The sequence below is a fragment of the Mytilus galloprovincialis genome, chromosome 3 (assembly GCF_965363235.1).
Source record: "Mytilus galloprovincialis chromosome 3, xbMytGall1.hap1.1, whole genome shotgun sequence".
NCBI classification, from domain to species: domain Eukaryota; kingdom Metazoa; phylum Mollusca; class Bivalvia; order Mytilida; family Mytilidae; genus Mytilus; species Mytilus galloprovincialis.
Genome location: NC_134840.1, coordinates 76,507,217 through 76,532,268, shown reverse-complemented (window position 1 = coordinate 76,532,268; position 25,052 = coordinate 76,507,217). Strand labels below are relative to the sequence as shown.

The following is a 25,052-nucleotide window of genomic DNA, read 5'->3' as shown; positions in this document are numbered from 1 at the left end:
AAGATTTACAAATAAGTCAACGTGACCAAAATGGTCAGTTGACCCCTTTAGGAGTTATTGCCCTTTGTAGTCAATTTTTAACCATTTTTTCGAAAATCTTAGTAATCCTTTAGAAAAATCTTCTCCTCTGAAACTACTGGGCCAAATTAAACCAAACTCGGCCACAATCATCATTGGGGTATCTAGTTTAAAAAATGTGTCTGGTAACTCAGCCAACCAACCAAGATGGCTGCCATGGCTTAAAATAGAACATAGGGGTAAAATGCAGTTTTTGGCTTATAACTCAAAAACCAAAGCATTTAGAGCAAATCTGACGGGAAGTGAAATTGTTGATCAGGTCAAGATCTATCTGCCCTGGAATTTTCAGATTAATCGGATATCCAGTTGTTAGGTTGCTGCCCCTGAATTTGTAGTTTTAAGGAAATTTTGCTGTTTTTGGCTATTATCTTGAATATTATTATAGATAGAGATAAAATGTAAACAGCAATAATGTTCAGCAAAGTAAGATTTACAAATAAGTCAACATGATAAAAATGGTCAGTTGACCCCTTTAGGAGTTATTGCCCTTTATAGTCAATTTTTAACCATTTTTCGAAAATCTTAATAATCTTTTAGAAAAATCTTCTCCTCTGAAACTATTTAGCCAACTTAAATCAAACTTAGCCACAATCATCATTGGGGTATCTAGTTTAAAAAAATGTGTCTGGTAACTCAGCCAACCTACCAAGATGGCCACCATGGCTAAAAAAAGAACATAGGGGTAAAATGCAGTTTTTGGCTTATAACTCAAAAACCAAAGCATTTAGAGCAAATCTGACAGGAAGTGATATTGTTAATCAGGTCAAGATCTATCTGCCCTGGAATTTTCAGATTAATCGTATTAAGGAAATTTTCAGATTATTAGTATTAAGGAAATTTTTAGTATTAAGGAAATTTTCAGATTATTAGTATTAACCCTTGTCGTGCGGGGGCCGTAATATTACGGCCGTACCCAGAATACCGTTATTTTGGCATCAATGGCGCTCCATACATTTAGAGGTCATCGTAATACCACTTATTTCGTAGTGTATGAACGTTTCCTCAATCTGAAACTATTCATGTCATGTTTCTCACTTTAAATATTCATTTTGAGCTCAAATACGAACTTCAAAATTTGATATCGGACAAAATTGGGTTTTTTGGAGGGGTGGGCTTACCTTCAAGGTCTGAATCACGGAGTTCAGAGGATTGAAACCTTGACAAATACCGTTAACCTAAAGGCACATAACGACTGGTCGTGTCTATTATCAAAATACGCCGAGGAAACGACTACTTCCGGTTGCAAGTCCAGTTAAAGTTCAAAATTGGAAAAATTCCGAAATTTGGTGAATTTTGGTGCAAATGACCTTCTTTACACTGATGAACCCAGATCAGTTTCACTCCGACCTAACAACTGTTGTGATAAAAGTGTTCACTGGTGTCCACGCTACATGTAAACTACAGATGGATGCATCTATTAGCATCTCTCGGACTTACAGGTCGAGAAAAAGAACGAAAAAAGGTCAAAATTGACGCTTTTTGTACCTGAGGACCAACTTTGGGGCAAATTCCCCACAAAAAAATTCCGCCTCCTCACCCCGAGCACCCCACCCCGTGATCACCTATTTTAGATTTATTGTAATCAGTATGCATCAGCATCAGGGTACAGCTCATTTGCATATCATTTGCATTTTTTTGCAAATACTCGAAATTTAGACAATTTCTGAAAACAACTCAGCATGGTAAGGGTTAAGGAAATTATTAGTATTAAGGAAATTTTCAGATTATTAGTATTAAGGAAATTTTGCTGTTTTTGGCTATTATCTTGAATATTATTATAGATAGAGATAAACTGTAAACAGCAATAATGTACAGCAAAGTGAGACCTAAATATAAGTCAACATGACCAAAATGGTCAATTGACCCCCTAAGGAGTTATTACCCTTCATAGTCAATTTTGAACAATTTTCATAAAATTTGTAGATTTTCACTAACATTTTCCACTGATACTACTGGGGCCAAGTTTATTATAGATAGTGATAATTGTAAGCAGCAAGAATGTTTAGGAAAGTAAGATCTACAAACACATCACCATCACCATAACACAAATTTGTAATGAATCCATCTGTGTCCTTTGTTTAATATTCACATATATATATACCAAGGTGAGCGACACAGGCTCTTTAGAGCCTATAGTTATGTTTTCATTGCACAACAAAATGAGTGGAAAAAGTTAATTTTATTGCCAAATTGGACTCATTGTAAGCTTGATTTTATTTATTTTAGTTGCTCTTACTTGACAGAGTGCCAAAAATGTTCTACCACAGATAAGGCAATCCGTTGTGAAGTTAAATTCTCCAGAGTCAAAAGTCGTTAGTTTAAAATTGTCTATTACATGTGCTCAATATTTCATTGTTGTAACGTAATACACGGATAATATTAATTTATATATTTTTTCATTTTAATATGTACATGTATCTTTTTCTGTTCATGACATTTAATAATTAAAAAAAAACACCATTCAATAAAATTGCGATTTCCAAAAAGCGATCCTAATAGACTTGTATTTGAAAAGGTTAATAAAAAATTATGTAAGGATCTGCTTATTTTAACTATGAAATATACGTTGTTAAACAATAAAGTAGAAAATAAACAACACATGTTTTAATTGAGTGTAGTACATTTCCTGTTTTTTTTTCACAGAGTAAGTATTTAAAGCAGTTTGTATATTAAAAAATCACTTGTTTGATAACATCTTACAATTGTTCTTTATAGATAAAGCATATTAAAAAATCTCTTGTTTAAACATACATTTTACGAGCAAGTATTGCAAATGTTACCTGTTTCATTGAAAGATATACATTGAATTTAAATATAGTTGTTAAATGTATTTAATTTAAAAAAATTTTAACACTTGTTCTATGTTAGTTTTGTGGTTTATATTATTTTGTCTGTTGTATTCAGTGAAATTTCCCATCCCTATTTCATATAAATCAAACATATTTTTGACTCTGGCTTTGAATTATATAAAAATTTGAAATGTGGTTATTGTGGATTCATAATTAATATTTTCATAGGTTATTTAGTAACATGTGAAGCAAATATGTACCGTAAAAGTTCAACCAAGCAGAAATTTTCTTTTATGCTTTCATGCAAACTTTTGAAAACCAAGAAATCAAAATTTAACAAATTGATGTTATTTCCTCAGTCAATTAAAATAAGTACCCACGAAAGTAAATGGATCCACTGTATATGGAGTCATCCCCTGAATTCAAAAAACGCTAAGCTTGTTCCCTTCTGCACTGAAAAGAGATCAAAGGGGGATAAACAGTCAAAAGGCAAAAGTTGACTGATTCCCTCCTTATCTTCAACTTAGAGAATCAGTTCAAAGAGAAATTTCACTGAATTTTATGTATAATGTGTGCACAGTATATATTTATGTTGTATTTTTTATTTACCAGGCCTGAGGAAAAGAAGTCCAAAAGCGATTACAATGTGTAGGAATTTTTATTATTTAGTAGTTATTATTTTCTTTATATTATATAGTCAAGTATTTCATTTATATTGAATTATAGTGGAAGGAAACAGTAAGTTTGTTTTACTTGTCCAAAGATTAAAAAAACATAAAAACCATAAAAACTGCTGTTAAACCTAATTATAACAATAATAAACACCTAGCTTATGAGCATGAAATAATTATTAATCAAAACACATGTATAGATATATTGAAATGGCTTGCTAACGGGTAACATTTGGCGGGAAAATTTGTTGACTGGTGTAAAAGTTATTGCAGGCCATTTCCATTGACAAATTCCAATGTTGGGAACTATATTATGTTATAATTCAGCTCACATAAACTTTGGGTTCATTAATTTTTGTTGGAGCCAAACTTGTTGTTTTGAGGGTTCAAAATTTTGTGGTTTAAATAAACCTCATTTGGTACTAAAAGTATTAAAGGCTATTCCATAAAAAATATACAAGGGATCTAGGAAAGGCACTTGGAAATCTCAACTATGTAAGACTATTTTTGACAGTGAAAATGTATTAGAAATTCTCAAATTCTGTCTCAAAGTGCCATTCCTGATTACCATGTAAGTTTTTAAGGAACAGTACTAACTTAATAATTGTACTGCATTGAGTATTCAAATTTGTATCTTCTATCTTACAATGAAATCCACAAAAATTGATATTACACAAATTTTATGAATCCAATGTGCTCACTGCTTTTATAATCCTACCAGGAATTTAAAATACAAAAAGGCATACTTAATTTTCTCTGTTCAAAGCACTGCAATTTCTTAAAAAAAAGTTTAAACATTGTTATGTTAGAAATACAAAATGCTTTGAAACACTTCAACTTCCCAATAAAAGTGCTATTCAGATTAAAATAAAGGTAACATATATACATGTATTTATTTCAAAAATGAATTTTTATTATGTTAATTAGGGCCCCGCCAAAGGCGGATCGCCCTATAGTGATCAGTCTGTCCGTCCGTCCGTCCGTCTGTAACACTTTAACTTTGTGTCCGCTCCATATCTAGAGAACCATTATGATTTCATACTTTATACTTTACATGTTTATTAACCACCACCAGAGGGCGTGTCATGATGTATGTACAACTTCCTAGGTCAAAGGTCAAGGTCAAAAAACTTTGGTTTCAGTTGACAACCCTGTGTCCTGTGGTGAAGATCGTGTCCGCTCTATATCTTGAGAACCGTTATGATTTCAAAGTTTATACTTGACATGTATATGAACCAACACCAGAGGGTGTGTCATAATTTATGAACGACTGCCTAGGGCAAAGTTCAAGGTCAAAAACTTTGGTTTCAGTTGACAACCCCATGTCCTATGGTAAAGATTGTGTCCGCTCTATATCTTGAGAACCGTTATCATTTTAAAGTTTATACCTGAAATGTATATAAACCAATATCAGAGGGTATGTCATAATTTATGTACAACTTCCTAGGTCAAAGGTCAAGGTCAAAAACTTTGGTTTCAGTTGACAACCCCATGTCCTATGGTAAAGATCGTGTCCGCTCTATATCTTGAGAACCGTTATCATTTCAAAGTTTATACTTGACATGTATATAATCCAACACCAAAGGGTGTGTCATAATTTATGTGCAACTTCCTAGGTCAAAGGTCAAGGTCAAAAACTTTGGTTTCAGTTGACAACCCCATGTCCTATGGTAAAGATCGTGTCCGCTCTATATCTTGAGAACCGTTATCATTTCAAAGTTTATACTTGACATGTTTATAAACCAACACCAAAGGGTGTGTCATAATTTATTTACAACTTCCTAGGTCTAAGGTCAAGGTCAAAAACTTTGATTTCAGTTGACAAACCCATGTCCTATGGTAAAGATACAATTTTTTAATGCACATTATTCACAGCGGGGCCCACAGAGATGGCTCCCATCTCAATGATATCTAGTTTTATTAAAACAGGTATCCATTTCTTGACAGATTATTTAAAAAAATATATTTGACCCCTGGTATCCTTTTATATAATGATAAATTGACCATAATTGATACAAGTTCCATTTTTACTGAGTTGACATTTTCTATTGAAGAATTTATGCAAAAATATGCAATCACTAGGACATATAATTGCAAAGCTTCTGTAATAAAGCCATGTACTAAAAATTCAGTTACACTTATCAGGTTTATGCTATAACAGTGTATTAAAATAATTCTGTGCTAAGCCAGAGCTAGTTACTATATTGATTAACTATTGTTTTCACTTTTATATGAAATATGACACTTATTTCGTATGTTATTAGGTACAGCTGTCAAAAGTTATTATTTGTTCAATAAATTTGTCTAATGACGGATGCAAATTGAATCATTTAAAATACAAAGTCAAGGATTATTGCTTTATACTGCCAATTTGATCATTTGACAGATCTTTCATCACTCACCTCTCTTCAAGGTCATTCTAAAATAAACTTATTAATAAAAAATCTGCACATTCATTAAAAAAAAGTATACAATTATATTCATTGTAAATTAATCTTTATGACTGTAGCACACACACTTTGTGAAATTGAAGGAGATTTAAGAACTTAAAGTTAAATATACCTTGAAAGGGGCCAATTACCTGAAAAAAAACTGCTTAAATTTTTATACGCCTGTCAAAATTTTGACGGGACGTATTATGCTATACAAATGTCCGGTGTCCGTCCGTCTGTCCGGCGTAAACATGTCGCACCGTAACTTGAGAACGACTTATCCAAATTTCATGAAACTTATTATAGTTGTTTCTTATGATATTCAAATAATCTGTATTCTTTTTGGTGAATATAAGATTAAAACTTTTTGAGTTACGGCACTTTGTAACTAAAACACGGGGTTTTTTTTTTTTCACATGTCGCACCATATATCAAAAACAATTTTTGATTATTGCTTAAAACTTTACACAATTCTTAGTTTTATTAATCTTAAGATCTGTATACTTTTTGGTGATGATTCAAAATCTCATTTTTGAGTTATTGAGTATTTTGTAAAAAAGGGGGAGGGGGTTTTTACATGTCACACCATATCTCAAAAACAATTTATGATTATTGCTTAAAACTTTACACACTTCTTTGTTATATTAATCTAAACATCTGTATACTTTTTGGTGATGATTCAAAATTTTATTTTTCAGTTATTTAGTATTTTGTAAAAAAGGGGGAGGGTTTTTTTTACATGTCGCGCCGTATCTCAAAAACAATTTATGATTATTGCTTAAAACTTTACACACTTCTTTGTTATATTAATCTTAAGATCTGTATACTTTTTGGTTTTGATTCAAAATTTTATTATAGTGACATTTAGTTTTTTTTGAAGAAAAAAAAGAGGGGGAGGGGTTTCATATGTCCCTCTGTATCTCAAAAACAATATAAAACTTTCACACAAGACGATATCATGCTTAGATATTTATTGTGGAAGCTCTTTAGAATATAAAGAGGTTACATCTCAATGAAATATTCACCAAAACAGTTAAAAAAAAAAGGAAAATAACATTCTTATTAACATGTACTAATTTTAATGATTATATTATTGTAGATGGACCTCACTCTTTTATGGAGATCATGATGAAAAACCAAAGATTGGCTCACAAGAATCTTTGGATACACACATACATCTACATGATACTGTGAGTTGTAAAATAAATATTATTGAAATGATAAGATGCAGGATGTATAAATTAAACAACAACCTGTCTAACCAAAAATGTATCTAGATGGCAATATATGGTATTCAACTAAAGACAAATTGTCTTTACTTTGTCAAGCTTTAACTGTTTTTGGTCAAAATATGTTGGGAACATATGAGAATATTAAGGTGGTACCCAATACTTTCACTAAAATTAATTTGGCTCGTTTAATTTTCATAAAATTTTGTCAAAGTATTTACTTTGAGACTTTAATAAAAATATAAAAATTTTAAATTTTTTGAACCAACTGTTTTGTCAGAAAAATGACACTGGTTATATAGCAATTTGACAAACACCAATTTTGATCATTGAAAAGCTTAATATTCCTTTTACAACACAACGTAATTAAAACGTTAAGCTGACTTTACAGAGTTATCTCCCTGTAGTGTTAGGTACCACCTTAAAGATCTTCAGTCAACAGCAAATATTTTTATGCCTCCGTCCTAGTGAGTGGGCATTACGGTTGACCTTTACTATCTGTATATCCATCCTTTCTTACTTCCATCAGTTCGTACCTACGCATGTACATACACCTGTTTGTTCATCCATCTGTATATTCTTAAATTGGTTTCTGTTCACTAATTTTAGTTTCATTTGACCAAATGTTATGAAATTTATACTCAAAGCTTATTACCACAAAAGACTGATCAAGATTGAATTTGGGTTTCATGACATTTACAATTCTCTAGTTATCGGTATGTTCCCCAACAAAGTTATATGCAAACTGGGGCATCGTCTGTGTCCCATAGCTACTTTCTCCATTTAATGATGTCTAAAATAGTAAGAGACAAGCAAAGCATAGCACTGACAAAGTTTTGTTTTGATTTAGTCACATCAAACTGGTTTAAAAAACGTATTTAATACTCTTTCTATGCAGTATTTGGGTGACTGGGGAATAGAAATATGGTCACTTGGTCTTCTTCCGACCGACAGTAAAACACTTGCCAAAGTGGGGGGGTCCGTTTGGCTGTGTGGGATGTATTAAGTTCGCAGTCACGTCTGGTCAGATTGGGAACGCTAAATCCGATGTCTCGTGTAAAGAGAGTGCCACGCTCTTTGCCCGTTAAGAACCCTTGCAACAACTCTTTGAGGGCCCGTAGGTGGCCTGTTGCAAGGCAAAATTTCGGTCCCTATCCAATATACACTCATTTTCCAGTGGCAGTCCAAATTTTTCCCGACCATCATCCGAAATGGCCTCTACTATGACAAGACCTACCTATTGTATTTATTGTGAACGTGTTCTCGTCCTGAATATGCATGAAATATTTGCCACTGGACGTTAAGCAAACAACAATCAATCAATCAATCAGTATTTGGTGTTTTGTTTAGTGAAACAAGTATCTGAACTTTCTTAGATATTTCACATTCAATTAAAAGGAGAACATCTGAAAACAGTTAAAGACAAAAACATTATATGATTTGAAGTCAGATGATGTCTGATATAATTGATTTATTATAATTTTTTATTTTTTAGCATTTCTTTGCTTGGATTACTGCATACTTTAAAGTCAAGTAAGTGTTGTAAGATTTTTACATGGATATTGAATTTTATCATTCTTAATAATCATATATATCAGGTTTGAAGTATAACTGTGTAAGGCAGAAACAAGGTTTGTCTGCAAAAGACTGATCAGTGATGATTAAAATAAAAAAAATTAGAATGACAAAAAAAAAATACGAAGTTGAAGAGCATTGAGACCCAAAATTTTGAAAGGTTTTGCCAGCTAAGGTAATCTATTCCTGGGGTGAAAAATCCCAAGTGTAACCTGAAGGGTTGACAGATCTGAGGGGTTTAGTAATGGGTTTATCCCAGGAGCTGGTTAGGACAAGGACATTACTAATATTTTATTGTTGTCAACATGTTTCACCATTTAGAGTTGGGTCTTCAGCACAATTTAAAGATAGGAAACATACACTTTTAAAAGTACATAAAATAAGGTTTTTGTGGGGTTACAGAAAGGTTAACAAAGTGATGTGTCACAATAATTGGCTTCACTCTAAAGGATGTATTTCTTCCAATAATGTGCAAATATTGTGAGATGTATGGTTGTTGATGTTTAATATGATTTGAATATACCCACATATTTCTAAAAGTTTTTTCACCATCTATGGTTTTTATAAGACTGCCAAAAATTTTGGATTAATGTTATCATGTCGTCATCTGCATCGTCATCTGAAGACACATTGGTTTCTGGACAATAAGTTTGAGTGAATGGATTTCTATGAAAGATTAAAAAAAGGTTCAATACCACAAAAGGAAAGTTTTTGATTTTGGGGATGATGGTCCCAATAGTTCAGGAATAAGGGGCCCAAAAGGGTCCAAAAACAAGCATTTTTCTTGTTTCAGGATAATAACTTGTGTATATTAAAGTATTTCCATTGCTCTGAAATTGAGTTTTGAGGTTATTGCTCCAAGGGGGTTTTAAAAAGTGTGGGTCGGGTGGGTACCAGATTTCTTTAAGGCATTCATATTTTTTTTCAAAATTTTTCAAATTTCGAATGTTTGAAAAGTTTTGAGAAGAAATATTCATTTGCATAGTATTGCACAAAAGATCTTTGACCACATTTATTTTGTGTCAGAAACCTATATTTTGTCAAAAATTTTGATCACAATCCAAATTCAGACAGTATCAAGCTTGAATATTGTGTCCAAATTTGCCTGTTCAGGGTTTTGACTTCTGCGGTTGTATCAGGCTGCGCTCTGGGAAGCATTTTATTATCACTTTGTAGAAAATTACTTTACTAGTAACTAGAAACTAGGTAATGTTTGAAATGTTGTGATCAATTATTTTATCATTACAGAGATTCAGATATAGCACACAAGAATGGCCGAGATGCTATACAATACCTGACTTTCCAGAGATACCTCATTATATATACAGCTATGATAACTGTGTTGTCTGTGGTAGTTATACTCCCTATAAACTTCCAAGGCGACAATAGTGAGTACTTTTGATTATTTAAAGATTTGACGTTTCCTAAAATGTATGAAGGTTCACCATTTGGAACTCTTGGTTTAATAGTTTCATTGTGAGCAGCAACCCTCTTTTCAGGAATGATGATAGGAAATACATGCCCGGGAAGACTAGGGAGATATATAATCTGTACACTGGCGCTGCAATAAACCTACCTTTTAGAATCTTTTATTTCTTAAACCAAGTCTGATGCCATTAAAATTATTCATAGATTGAATAACATGACCATTTGATTTTGAATAAGTATTATAATATATTTTTGTTTATATTTTAGTTGGTAGTGATAAAGATCTCGGTCATACAACTATTGGCAACTTAGATCCAGAGTAAGTTATCTTGTATTAATGTAAACATAGAATATAATTGAAATCTAGTTACTAGTAATAAATTTGAACATTTGACATTATTTAGGTTATTTTTTTTGTACATAACATGCTTTCCTGCATGACTGAGTGTGGGATGTGTAAGCATGCTCACAAAGGTTCTTTCATTTGTATGCCCCACTTAAAGGCATTATGTTTTTTGGCCTGTGCGTCTGTTCATTCATCCATTCGTTTGAGAGTCTGTTTTTTTGTGCTTTTACTTTATTGTTGCCCTTCTGTCCCGCTTCAGTTAAAGTTTTTGGTCAAGGTAATTTTTGTGAAGTTGGGATCCAATCAACTTGCCACTTAGTACACACCCTTATATGATATTTCTAATTTTAATACCAGATTTAATTTTAATTTTTTATATTTTTTAGCTCTAAGTACTTATGGGTACATGCAATCCTAGCAGTGGTATATTTAATTATCTTGGTGGCTCTAATGAGACATTTCTCTCTCAACCTAGATTTTACAAAAGATGAACAGGTAAGCTTATGTTTTCCAAATAATATAGTATTCTGATAACATCCAGAAAACCAAGGTTATCCAAGCCCAAGATCAAATGTGTGGGGTAAGAAATTTCTTCTCAAATTTCTCTATTAAAAAGAAATATTGTATTTATTTATAAATAGATTAAATTAAAATCTACTTAAGTAGAACCATGGCCATAGTGGGGCGTCTGTTTGACTGTCTTGATGTACAAGTGTTTATTGTTAATTTGTTCTTGTCTGAAAAATGCATGAAATATCCTTTACCTAAAGTTGATTTTTTCCTGAACTAAATAAAAAGTATCTTTTAGTGGACAAACCTTATGTAAATGGATTTGTGATTAGTCAAAATACTTTAATTAGAATGACTTTGAATGTACTGGTGTTGTAAAATATAAATGATTAATATTTACAGGTATCAAAAACATTGATGGTGTCCCATATACCGAGGGATAAATGTTACAAGAACACTATACAACAACACTTTCAGTAAGTTGGTTTTAACTATTTTGCGCCAAAGTAGTTACAAATCTAAAACTGTATTATTTTTCATCTTTAATGAATTTTTTTTTCTTTAAAAAAGTATCAATGCATATCAGTGAACCAATTACCTCAACATTTTCATCATCAAAACCATCATCTGGCGACTGTCGTCTGTCATCGTCTGTCCTTGTCCTTCCAGTGTCAACTATTTCAAACATCTTCTTTTCTGAAACTATTTGAAACCAATTCCAACCAAACTTAAACTGAATGATCCGTAGAGTATCTAGAATAAAGTTTGTGTTTTACTTTTGTTTTGTCAAAAAACATGGCCTCCATGGCTATAAATAGAACATAGGGGTGAAATGCTGTTATTGGCCTTTTTCTAAAAAAAACAAAGCATTTAAAGAAAATCTTACATGGGGCAAAAGTATTCATGAAGTGAATATCTATCATCCCTGGAATTAAGGGTTATTCCCCTGGTATAATAACCCATCTCGGGTTGACCATTTTTATGCAGTTAATCTGCATTATGCGAGCACCCTAGATTTGTGGTCTACCCAATAAATGCTGAAATACTTGCCATTGTTATTATCTAGCTGGCTACTATGTTATATATAACTAATTTAAATACTTTTAATTCTGGATTACAAAAAAAAATGACTAGAAAAACCTTAAAGATCGTCGAATCACCCAAAACTTTTGAAGTTGCACATAGGAAGTAGTGCTCATTAGGAATTCTTATGTAGTTTATTATCGCCTGTGCTTTTGGCTAAGATGTCAAAAAACAATTGTACGAAATATTTAATCGCCGAAAATCTTTTAAGACAAGTAGTTTAGATTTCCCAAATGGCAAAAGTCGTAGGAATATTGTTTGTCGTCAATACGTAGTACAACTACGTCAGTAGTCTATTATATAATAAGTTCAACTATTCATTGTGTTGGCGGGAATTTCAAATTAGAAGACGAAATGCTTTTCTTTTCAATTTGGAAGCAGGGGTTCGCGACCTTCCACTTTCGACTTGGTTACTAGCCACGCCCGACGGGCTTTCGACTCTGAGACAACTATATCACAGTTATAGTAGTCTCAGTTCCACTTGAAAGAAAATAAAAAAATAGCTTTGCAAACCTTTTTGCCAAAGTCTCCAAATAAACGATCTCAAAACTTATTTTAATCATTATTATTCATGACAGATGTCAATTTTGTTCAATCGCTAGCTATATACAGAAAATCGCCAACAAAAAATGTGTTAATACGAGTAAAATCGTATCTGACTCACAAAAACAACATTGGAACACAATGACAATGGCTACCGTGAAAAGACAATTACAATTTCGGATCCGATTCCGGAAGCGGATAAGGGTAATTCCGGGATTTTGGCGAATCCAGGCAGGTGACAAAATACATCTATGCATGGTAAATGAATATAAACACTAGAATTGAAAACCAAAAGATATATTTAAAAGAAAGAAAAAGCAGAAAATATTTTAAACAGAAACTCAAAATTACTTTTGACAAATTTTAATGTCAAAATCCAATACAATGTGACAGCTGGGAACAGTATATCTAACAATATATATGTTCCTTGTCACAGTATAAATTTTCTTTATCAGTGATAAATGTTGATAATGCATGAAAGATGCTTTTAAAGTGTAAGCATATTACTGCAATTTTGGGGTATTTTTTTTCTCAATTTTGAAGGGTCAGTTAAAGTAGCTGGAAGATTCTTACTTTATTTTCACAAATAACTACCTGAATGTAGGCAAATCATATGATATATAGGCGGCGTCCTTTGGGCCACTCTACCCCCTGGCCTCCTGTTTGATAACTTTGAAACGGATGAGATCCCCACCTCTCAACCATATACATTCATGTATGGGACTATATATATAACTAATCAAATGAAATATAAGGGGAGTCCATGGGGTGACCCACCCCCTCCTGTTTGGGAACTTACGAAACGGTCGAGATCCCCACCCCTAAACAATATATATTCATGTATGGGTCAATATAACTAATTAAATGAAATATAGGGGGAGTCCCCCTACCCCCTCCTGTTTGAGAACTTGGGACCAATGAGATCCCCACCCCTAAACCATATATATTCATGTATGGGACAGTATAACAAATCAAATGAAATATAGGGGAAGTCCCTGGGGTCATCCTATCCCTTCCTGATTGAGAACTTGAAAACCCTCGAGATCCCCACCCCTAAACCATATATATTCATGTATGGAACAATATAACAAATCAAATGAAATATAGGGGAAGTCCCTGGGGTCACCCTACCCCTTCCTGTTTGAGAACTTGAAAACCCTTGAGATCCCCACCCCTAAACCATATATATTCATATATTCATGTATGGGACAATATAACAAATCATTTACATTTACTATGGGCAGGTAAGTCAGACCTCACCTTTGATCCTTGTAGTAGTGAACACTTGTCTGATTTGTGTCGAATAACTATTGTAATATAGAACACATACTCAGTTTTCTTTACAGGGAAACCAGTCCATTCATACTATTATATGTTCGTACTAAGTCAACACGTACTACTAACAGTCAACTAAAACCAACGTTAACTACCAACTAGAACAACTACAATCATTGCGAACTTGTACCACTGCAGACTCACCATAAACAATATACATTTATATATTCATTGCTATTGAAACCTTGATAACATATTAATTATTTGCCTTAATAATTAATTCATTAGATAAACATAAATGTACAATATAAGTATGTTTAATGCCACATCAGAGGCGGATTTAGAGGGTTTTTCAGTGGCCCCCCCCTTCCATTTTTGAGAAAAAATTTGGTTGATTATATAGGGAATCACTGAAGCATGACTGGAGCAGGTGCCCTGCTGATTGATATTCACCTCCGTAGCGGGCAATAATTTTATAATATCCTTTGAGAGATATTTGAAAAAGTTGAACCAAAACAATATAGTTTGAAGTTATTGTCCATGGACCGATACAATATATTATATTCTTTGAGAGTTTATTTTTGAAAAAGTTGATAAGAACCAAAACAATATAATTTGAAGTTATTGTCCATGGACCGATACAATATATTATATTCTTTGAGAGTTATTTTTGAAAAAGTTGATAAGACCCAAAACAATATAGTTTGAAATAATTGACTGATAAATTATTATTTTCTTTTAGAGAGGCCTACCCAGAAGTAGTAGTACTAGATATACAGTTTGCCTACAATATTTCTAAGCTGGTTAAACTGGATAAGAAAAGGTATGTGTATATTAATGAAATAAAACTTCTGTCATTCAATGTCCTATCTTGTTAATTAATACTAGTTGTATGTTATTTGTTGTTGATTTTTTCAATCAAATGACATTTTCACATATTGTAAACCAATTTATTTTCTCAACTTTGGTGAGTATAAAAAATTCCCAATATGTAACTTGGTTTTTTTCGTTACTCAACTACATCAAGTAAATTTGTGAATCTCTCAATTAAATTGCAGCAAAATTGCCTAAAAAGAGCTAAACAGGAAATAAAGTATTAGAGAAAATAAATTGGTTAACAGTACATATTGTTCAGAATGGTAACTGATTTTTAACTTTCTTTCAATCTTTTAAGATTAACTTTTTTCTATTTAGGAATTAAAACCAAATATTTCTCATAACTTAAATAATATCTTTGACATTGTAGAAAAATGATGGCAGAGGCCAAGTTTATGTCAGAATTAGAGTATGATGGCACTGGAACTAGGCCTACTCTGAGACCATATGTCTGTGGGAGATGTTTATGTGATTGTTGTGGTTGTGAGAAGGTAAGAAAATAGGAACTATCCAAATTAATATTTTTTTTTCAAAATTATTTCAATTATCTTCCTTATGATTTTTTAGATATGAATCTATTTATCAAATAGGTAATACTGTTATTAGAAAAAAAGAGATGTGACATGTATGTTTCAAAGGGACAGCAACCCAACAAAAACCAAAGAACCAATGTACATGATGTACAGTCTTCAAAGTGAAGATTTGTCAACACAATTGGCCAAACTCTTAATCATTCTCAGTAACACATGGGGTTGATGCGGATGTGCCTTCAGAAAGATTATCTTTTCACAATCAAATCTACAAAATTCAGGTAGTTTTTTTTTTCATTATACTCCTCAGGAAACAGGGTTTATTATTTGGGATGGAGTAAATGAATTACCCTGTCTGTCAGTATGTCATTGTACCTTGTCACTGCAACTCCTCCTATACATGTAGATGAGAGTTTAACAACTTTACACAGTTCTAGAACATAATTACACCTTATGTAAGAATCCTGGGTTTTGATTGGTTGATAGCCAGTGTATTTTTTCATGAATATCATTCTTTTTTAACGCTGCTGGGGTATATGTAAAAAGGATATGCCTTTTTTACCCTCTCTGCCTTGGTATTTGCCAAAAAATATTCTATCCGACTGGACGTTTGTAACGTCACGATCATCAATGCATTTTTAACATTCTCAAGACTGGTATTTTTCGCAAATACCCCTCAAGACCATGCTATATCTGTTCATAATTACCTGATTAAGTGTGCTTATAAGTATAATTACACCTTATGTAAGAATCCTGGGTTTTGATTGGTTGATAGCCTATGTATTTTTCACCAATTTACTGTTTTAAATTAATATCGTTCATTTTTTAACGCCTCCGGGGTATTTGAGAAAAGGATATGCCTTTTTTACCCTCTCTGACGTGGTATTTGCCAAAAAATACTCCATCCGACTGGACGCTTGTAACGTCAAGATCATCAATGCGTTTTTGTAGGTTAACATTCGGTGTAATTAAACAGATATAGCATGTTCTTGAGGGGTATTTGTGAAAAATACCAGTCTTGAGAATGAATTTCCCTCGCCTTACGGCTCATGAAATTTAACATTCTCTCAAATGGTATTTTTCGCAAATACCCCTCCTTAACATGATATATCTGTTCATAATCCAAATCCAAACATGTATCTTTCTATGTTGTGATGTTTCTACTATTTACTGTTTCAGTTAAAGGTGAAGGTTGGTACCTATTAAGCATTTAAACTCACTGCATTTGTCTGCACCTGTCCTTTGTCAGAAACATGATGTTCAGTGGTTGTTTTTTGTTGATGCGATTCATCAGTGTTTCCCATTTCTTGTTTTTATATACCAGTGTGAGTCGAGGCTCCTTGTTGAAACCGTACTTTGACCTATAATGGTTTACTTTTACAAATTGTGACTTGGATGGAGACTTGTCTCAATTGCACTCATACCAATGTTCCTCATATCTATGTTAAACAGGAAACAATCTAAATTAATACATCTAAAAATATTGATAAATGAGTGGAAAAGTATCTTATTTTAGTTTAAAATAGTCAGAACCAAATTGTGAGTGAACTGACTTAAAGATACCACTGCCCACCAATTCTCTTTGTTAATTGAAGAAAGTAAATTTGTCCATCTAGCTGTTTTAGGAGGATAAATTATAAAAATGATTGAAAGAAGAACCTTTGCATGCAGGGATGCTATGGAGCTAATGTATGGCAAGGCACTATTTTCTTTGAATTTTTTTTAATCACTATTACTTAATGTTGCACATTGTTCAGCTGTTTCAAAAACCATGTCTTGATTGGGAAGATATATAACATTCATAGATATTTTGTTTTGTTGAGTGACTTCAGGTACTGGTTCCAGATATGATCTCTTTGTTTGATATCATAGAGACATAAATTTTGAATGTTACCAGTATAAATACATATTGATAGTGAACAAATTGAATTTTGAGGAAGACCCATAGTAAAGGGAGGGGTAGTTCTGATCTTTTAGAAGTTAAAAGCATATAAATGTTGAAAATATGCCACACAGCCCTATGTTTTGACCTTTGAAAAAAATAGAAGTGCATATGAACTTTCCATTCTAGAATAAATTTTTTAAAGAATCTTTATTGTAAACATGGCACAGTTTTAGCCGTAAAAGGAATTTCTATGGGAAATAGCATTGTCTATATTTACAAAAGATGTGGATTTCCAAACTTCTAAAGAGAATGCTTAACTAAATGATATGGTTCAATAATAAAACGCAACTTAAGTTGACAAATCAATATTTAGAAGAAGTGCAATTTCAGAATAAATGGGGATGGAAAAAGGTGTTGGGGTTTGAAATAAACTTTCCCACAATAACATATGATAGATATCTACCTCATGCAAATCAACATCAATACATCTGTTAATCTATATATTCACGTCTTGAAAAAAATGTCAACGGAAAGTCATACCTGCCAACTGTCGCTATTTGTTGGGTATATCCCCCTTGGAGGCTCCCAAATGGAAATTTAGAAAGAGCAAATTTGTCCACATTGTAAACAAAACTGGCTATAGGCTTGTCATAGTATGAAAAAGCCAAAAAACAACATTTAAATATATTTGAAGGCCCTTTGAAAGTTTTGTAGGATTATGAGAGCCATCTTGCACTTAAAACCCTAATGGGCATTTTGGAAAGTTGGCAGGTATGGAAAGTCTGGGACTGTTTGCAAGTTAAATTGTTTATCGAATGTTACAAAATAGAACAAACTTCATCTTTTATTTCATTGTATTTCGTATATGAATGTTCCAAAATCAATCAGTCTAATACATGTACATATTTTGGTACACTTGCATCAGGTCAATTTCTATCTGATACAGCTCATATTAAAATTGTAGGTGTCAGGTGAGTCTTCTGATAAAAACATGCCTTCCAACACCCCCACACTTTATATTTTGGGAAAGCCCTAGTACCAAACACCTGTACCAATTGGAAGATCTCTAATATCCATTCATGTTTCCTTAGTTTCTAAATTTTACACATTTTCTACCTACAGGTTGATGCTATTGATTACTACAAGTACGAGGAGGATGTGCTCATAGCAGAATCTGAAAGTCAGAAAGTTACAGCATACAGGGACCCAGCTGGCATAGCTTTTGTTACCTTTGAAATTGATTATATGGCTGAAAAGTAATTGATAATATTTCAATAGCAAATACCAGAAATAGACAAATGAATCACAATTTCTAATTCTAAATACAATACGTATGAATTGGTAAAAAATCTTTTTCTTCTTATGCCATACTTTCTCTTTGAATATTAACAATGATAAATTGTCCAAACTCCCTTTATTATTCAATTTTTTCCTTTCATCTCTTAAACGCAATATTGATATATGTACATGTATGTATTAATAACTTCACAGCAGTGATGATTTAATCACAAAAGTCAGTTGAATATAATTGAAATCTTATTGTAAAATTTAATTCACCTGTTTTTACGCTACCTATATTTTATGTAATATAAAAAAAAGTAATGTTGTCCTTCAAAAATCTTCTCAAATGTTTTTATTGTAGCTTAAATATTTAAGATTTTGAAATACCTTTAATGATCTCATAAAAATAACTAAATGCAAAATCTAAAATCACTGGAATCACAATTTTGAACTACATATATCCAGGTGTGTTGATAAGTCGTTATCCTAAGGCTATTTTTTTCTTATTTTTTCTGTAAACTAAGCTTTCATTTTTTATTACCATGCATTTTCAAGCTTGGTAACTCATAATTGTTTCTCAGTAACTCAATGTACGACGCTGTCCCATACTGAACCTTCTGACCTTGTTTGTTTACATTCAAATTTCAATGGCGTCAAAATCACGTGATGTCAATTCGTTCTACCCAATCAAATTGCTCTACTGTCAATTAGGGGATTTTTCAGTCGACGGCAATTACGTTATTTCTTTGTTGGATATTGCTTTAAAATAGTTTGGAATAATTTGGGGTTTTATTCAACAGGAAACCTCATTTTTTTGCCATCCCTTTCGACATCAATGGAATTTTGTATGAATATTTACCTACAGTCATGATGGTCAGAATATCGATCTTTTTATAATGAAAAAAAAAAAATTCTATAAAAAATAAATGTAAATTGTTTTTTATTAACCTACTCTATATTCCTGTACAAAATTATGGCATGGACATCGTTTTTTCATATAGTTTTCCTTTCATTTTAGTTGGGCTTTTTTCGCGGGAAAATCCTGAAAGACGTAAGGAGCATGTCATTTTAAAATTCCTAAAAATACGATTTGCTTGACCTGTATTGCCTGCCACAAGACTGATGACGCTGAATGGAATGTACACAAAGCAATGGAGGCCAGAAGTGGGATTTTGTGAAGTTCTAGAATGTTTTTAGACATTCGGAAGTCGGGATTGAAACAGGCATTAGAAAATTGGCATTTTTTAGCAATAATTGAGAACAACAATGAAAACTTACCTTTAGAAATGTTTTTTTATTCAAAAGTGCAGAAAAAACGTATTCTGCACTGTTTTTCTACGCCGGAGGTAGCGTAGTGACGTCAGTGCGTAGTTTCCCCGTGTGTTAAGTTCAAACACAAATACCTAACGAACTGACAAGATGAACGATTTTAGACTACGGTAGGATATATATATGTGTTATCTATCATTACAGAGTTCTGACAGATTTTAAAGCTGCATGTAAAGGTACCCATAATCCTCTACAGTCAAGTTTGTTTACAGAACTATCTGTGGAAGACTGGAGAGTCAAATATGCTCCTTCTCCAGAAAATATTTATTGGTATGTATCATGTGTATTAACACAAAAATTTGTACTTTAGAAAATATTAATAAAAATATATGTTAAAACTGAATGAGTCAAATTAGGTAAGGCCAATTAAAAGTAATTGATAGATTTTCAACCCCGCCCGCCCCTCTGAAATCGTCCCGCCCCGATTTTTTTTATTCTTGAAATATTAAAAATTTCCGGATTTTGTCCATCTCCGTTTCTGGTAACCGTCAAGAATTTTGTTTCCTTCCAAACTTCCTTTTTCAAATTTCGAGCAATTAAAAAAAATTCTGTAGCTCTATGATGACAAAATCGTCTACCGAGAATAGAGATTGATTTCGAGAAGGGCATGAAATAATTGTGTTTCAAGTAAAACGCTGTGTCCAAGATAGCAAATCGCGGCATGACACAAATTTCTGTGATTAGAAAACGTTGATTTTTTAACTGATAAAATGACTTTGTGGACGGAATTTTAGACTGTGAATTATACACAAAGAGCAAGAATTGTGAAACACGTTGGTACAAAAACATCACTGTATAAACAAAATGACACAAGCACGAACTTTTTAGATTTATGACAGTATATTGATTTCAAAAAGTCGGCAAACATACACTTAGATTTACCCATGGCTATTTTTGGGTTGACAATCAGCAAACACCTTCTGTCCCAATACCCTCAATAGAACCATTAAACAACAACTCCTTTTTTGTTAAGTTCATGTTTTACATATTAAATATATTTACATCTATCTATAAGAATCATAAAAGCACCAACCCTATTGTTTTCATAAACGTTTCATTTTATTCTGTACTCGTAATTCTTTAGTTGCATATTTGTTTCATTTAATGGAGACAGGAAGATAAAACGTCGTTTAGAAAGTCACATAAATTTGGTGAAGGTAGTCCAACTGAAGAGAGCATTCTTTTTTGTTTTTGATGTTAAGGTTTCTAAAGCCGCAATTACATGTAGAACAGTGGTTGCCAATCAGAGATTTTTATGCATGTCATGATTTGAAATAAAATGTAAGATTCCTTATACATTTATATATATGATATAAGCTTATTATTACACTTGCATATTTGAAGAACATGTCACAAGAGGGTTTCATAAGAAATAAAAGTTAAAAAATAAAATCCTCCAACCCGCCCCATTTTTATCAAAAATTTGGATGAAAATCTACTAATTAATTTTAGTTGGCCTAATGAAAATATTTTAATTTTGTGTGCCTCAAGTTCTTTTATCACTTATCTTTATAAGGAATGCTCAAACTTATACTGGAATATGTGTAGGACTAAATGACCGAAGGGACCTTAAATTAATATTAAAATTACATCTGAGGTTAATTTTGCCTGAGGGAGCAAGACTCTTGAATTTTTAGTTTTTGTTTTTGTCAATGTAGAATTTCAGAAATGTATGTCAGTACTGATGGTTCAAAATCAGCTCTTCAGAGTGAATGCTTGAAAATGATAATAACTCTTTTAAATTTGATAATTATAGAATAACTTACCAAGAATTTAAATTTTAAAAAAAAGTCTGAGCAGCCCTTTAATTATTTACAAATACAATCATGAAATGCTAAGGAATAATTAATTTGATAATTAACCAAAGATTCATGCTTTTCTTCATTCAAAGCACAAGGTAACCCTCTCACAAAAAAATTGCATTGTCATAAGGAAAAACAACTTGTGAAAATATCCTCATTTACATGAACTTAGATATCATTTTTATTTTACAGGGAAAATCTATCAAAGTCAACCATTGTATGGTGGATCCAAGCTATTACAATCAATATGTTTTTGATTATTTTGTTGTTCTTCTTCACAACACCACTTATTGTCATTAATAATCTTAATGAAATCAACATAAATGTATCGGCAGCTACAGAAAAAATTGTAAGTATTTCTGAAACACCTGGTATATATGGGCATATTTAGTAGTCCTCGTATTCTAAGCAAATAATTATCAAAATAATAAACTTTTGAAAAAGCAAGCAAATAACCTGAATCTTTTTACACACAAAAATAGGTAAACCCTTCTGAAAAAGAATTCTTACATTTAATCTAAATTTGCTTCTCTTTTAAAATGGTTAATTAAGCAAACTTGCCTCAATTTCTGCTCAGAAATTTTGTTTAAAATGAAGATTGTAAAACAGTACAACATGAAATATGATCTCATATTCAGGAGAAAAACAACTTAATGAATTAGAAGATGTGGTAGTATTGCCAATGAGACAAGAGACAAAATGACTCAGAAACTGTAAAAAAATAGAACATTACTATGATGGATTATATAGACAGCTCTCTCACAAGTAAAAAACACTAACTGTGTTAAAAAAAACCCAGCACATTTCATTGCATAAATATAGCACTATAAGCATTTCTTTTGGACAACTATAGACTAATTACTTTACTCAATGTTGACACAAAACTTATGGCATATTCTTTAGCACTCTTAAACCAATACTAACTAAAATCATCCATAGTGACCAAAACGGTTACATAAAAAATAGGTATATAGGTTTCAACATTCATCAAATTCAAGACATAAAAGACCATGCAGAATACTTTAATATTGAAGTAGCATTGCTCTTCATAGATTTTTCCAAGGCCTTTGACTCATTGGAATAGCCATTTATGTATGAAGCACTCAAGAAATTTGGTCTTCCAAATCCTTTTATTAAATGGGTTAAAACTCTGTACAAAGATATAACCGGTTGTATGTTAAACAATGGTTGGGTCTCATCACCCTATAACATTAAACGCGTTATTAGGCAAGGCTGCCCGTTGAGTTCCCTGATTTTTGTTATTGCCGTAGAAATTTTGTCCTTCAGAATAAGACAAGACAACAACATCAAAGGTTTTCAAATTAAGCTAGATACTAAAACACATAGTTTAAAGATTTCTCAATTAGCTGACGACACAACACTTTTTCTAAAATCAAAAGATGAAGTACGTCACACTCTTAATATTATTGAAATCTTTGGAACACTGTCTGGTTTAAAATTAAAAAGATCAAAAACAGAGGGCATTTGGTTAGGAAAATTAAAACATTGTAAAGATAAGTTTGAAAATATAACATGGACTAAAGGACCAATAAAAAGTCTAGGAGTTTATTTTGGAACAGATCGAGCTGAATGTGATAAGCTGAATATTGAAAAAATAATACAGAAATGTGACAAATTAATAAGTAATTGGAAAAAAAGAAATCTTACAATGATAGGTAAAATAACAGTTGTAAAATCTCTTCTTATACCAAACCTTACATATTTAGCTTCAGTCGCAAACCTACCACATTTTATTCAACAGTTTAAAACTCTTATCTACAATTTTATATGGGATGGTAAACAAGAAAAAGTCAAACAAACCACATTAAGCAAAGATACTCTGATGGAGGGCTTAAGATGACAGATATAGACAATTATATAACTGCACTACAAATAGCATGGATCAAAAGACTTACTGCAGATGATTTTGCTAACTGGAAAGTAATTCCGACATTTTACTTCAATAAATTTGGTGCTAATTTCATGCTACTTTACATGAATCCAGACAACATTTATTCAATAAAATCAAAAGTAAAAAATAAACTTAACTTTTGCATTAATACAAAAAAAAAAATAAGATAATATGTTTACAAATAATGGGAACAAAACAGATATACACACACATTAACAGTGGAAATGAAGACACGCCTTCAGGTTTCTTCAAATGGAAACGTGTACTAAATTTAAATTCTTTAATCCCAATTAAATCAATGCTAAACTTTGTATTTACTTATTTAAAAGATAACAGATTAAAAATATTTAAATGGAAATTGCTGCATCATATCCTTCCTTGTAAACAACTGCTTTTTCAATGGAAGATAAAAGAAGACAGTAAATGTGACTTATGTAATGTAACAGAAGATTATAAACATTTTTTTCTAGAATGTCAATACTTTAAAACTTTTTGGGAAAAGATCAAAATACTATTAAATAAGTTAAAATAGGTCATCATATCCTAAACTACAGAAATCTCATTATAGGTTATAAAATCTGTGATATCAATTATTATGATATAAATCTTTTGGTGACACTCATTACATTTTCTATCCACAAGTGCACCCACAGTTCAAATTATAAAACTTCAAATTTTGATGTATATGCCAGTATATGCTCTGTTCAAAAAAGATTTTTTGAACTACTTAAATATTTCGACACTTTCAGGTGGTAAACATGGTAAAATTTTGAAAGAAGTAAGCTTGTACATATGATTATTATTCTTGCATATATGTTATATGCTATATTTATTCAGCAATACATGTGTGTCACCATTATTTAATCTTAAAACCACGTGTTGTGGACTTCGTCATGATCATGATCAGTGATAAAAGATTAAACCCCTACTATCCTTGAAGCATCCTTCATTTAATATATCGCATACTCATAAATAAATAAACTAATGTAATGTACTTCAATTCGCAACCAAGTATGTACACCTACATAACTAATATATATACAAACTGCTTCGCCTGTTAACTTGCCTCCATTGTGTGATCCTTGATCAATAGGTCATGACCAGGTCAACTAGCATATATACAGAGTCAAAGCAGATCACGAATGTATTTTTTTCCGGAAATTAATTTCTGTAGTAATCTGTATACATAATATTGTTACATGTAAATCTAACCATTTATTATTATTATTAATTTACTGAACAATCTCCCTGTTTGTTCAGTAAAACTAACACTACAGGCGTGCCCTGTCAAATGCTGTAGACATGGTATTCATTATAACAGCAATAGTGCAATAAATCAGATTTTAGATAAAAAAAAACAAAAAAACTATAAGCATTTGATAAGAAACGATTTTGCTTATGTTTGTAAAAAAGGGAGACAATTCTCATACATTTTCAATGTAATTGATATACTATATAAACAGAAATATAAGCCTTTT

At 31.9% G+C, this 25,052-nt stretch overlaps 1 protein-coding gene across 11 annotated transcripts in view; it reads left to right on the top strand.

Annotated features, from left to right (window-relative positions):
• The window catches only part of LOC143068979 (osmosensitive cation channel TMEM63C-like), a 51,829-nt gene that overhangs the window by 8,051 nt on the left and 18,726 nt on the right, over positions 1 to 25,052 (top strand). For 10 of the 11 annotated variants that reach the window (XR_012976287.1, XR_012976288.1, XM_076243397.1 and 7 more), the window contains exons 4-14: positions 7,070 to 7,160; positions 8,695 to 8,732; positions 10,023 to 10,162; positions 10,470 to 10,521; positions 10,935 to 11,043; positions 11,461 to 11,534; positions 14,702 to 14,782; positions 15,206 to 15,326; positions 18,373 to 18,506; positions 20,005 to 20,130; positions 21,855 to 22,011. Coding sequence is in view for 9 of the 11 variants with exons in the window: in XM_076243397.1 (XP_076099512.1) it covers positions 7,070 to 7,160; positions 8,695 to 8,732; positions 10,023 to 10,162; positions 10,470 to 10,521; positions 10,935 to 11,043; positions 11,461 to 11,534; positions 14,702 to 14,782; positions 15,206 to 15,326; positions 18,373 to 18,506; positions 20,005 to 20,130; positions 21,855 to 22,011 (1,123 nt within the window). In the remaining 2 variants the exon portion in view is untranslated. Of the gene's footprint in view, positions 1 to 2,683; positions 3,516 to 7,069; positions 7,161 to 8,694; positions 8,733 to 10,022; positions 10,163 to 10,469; positions 10,522 to 10,934; positions 11,044 to 11,460; positions 11,535 to 14,701; positions 14,783 to 15,205; positions 15,327 to 18,372; positions 18,507 to 20,004; positions 20,131 to 21,854; positions 22,012 to 25,052 lie in introns of those variants that run through there. The other variant, XM_076243398.1, reaches the window with a different exon arrangement.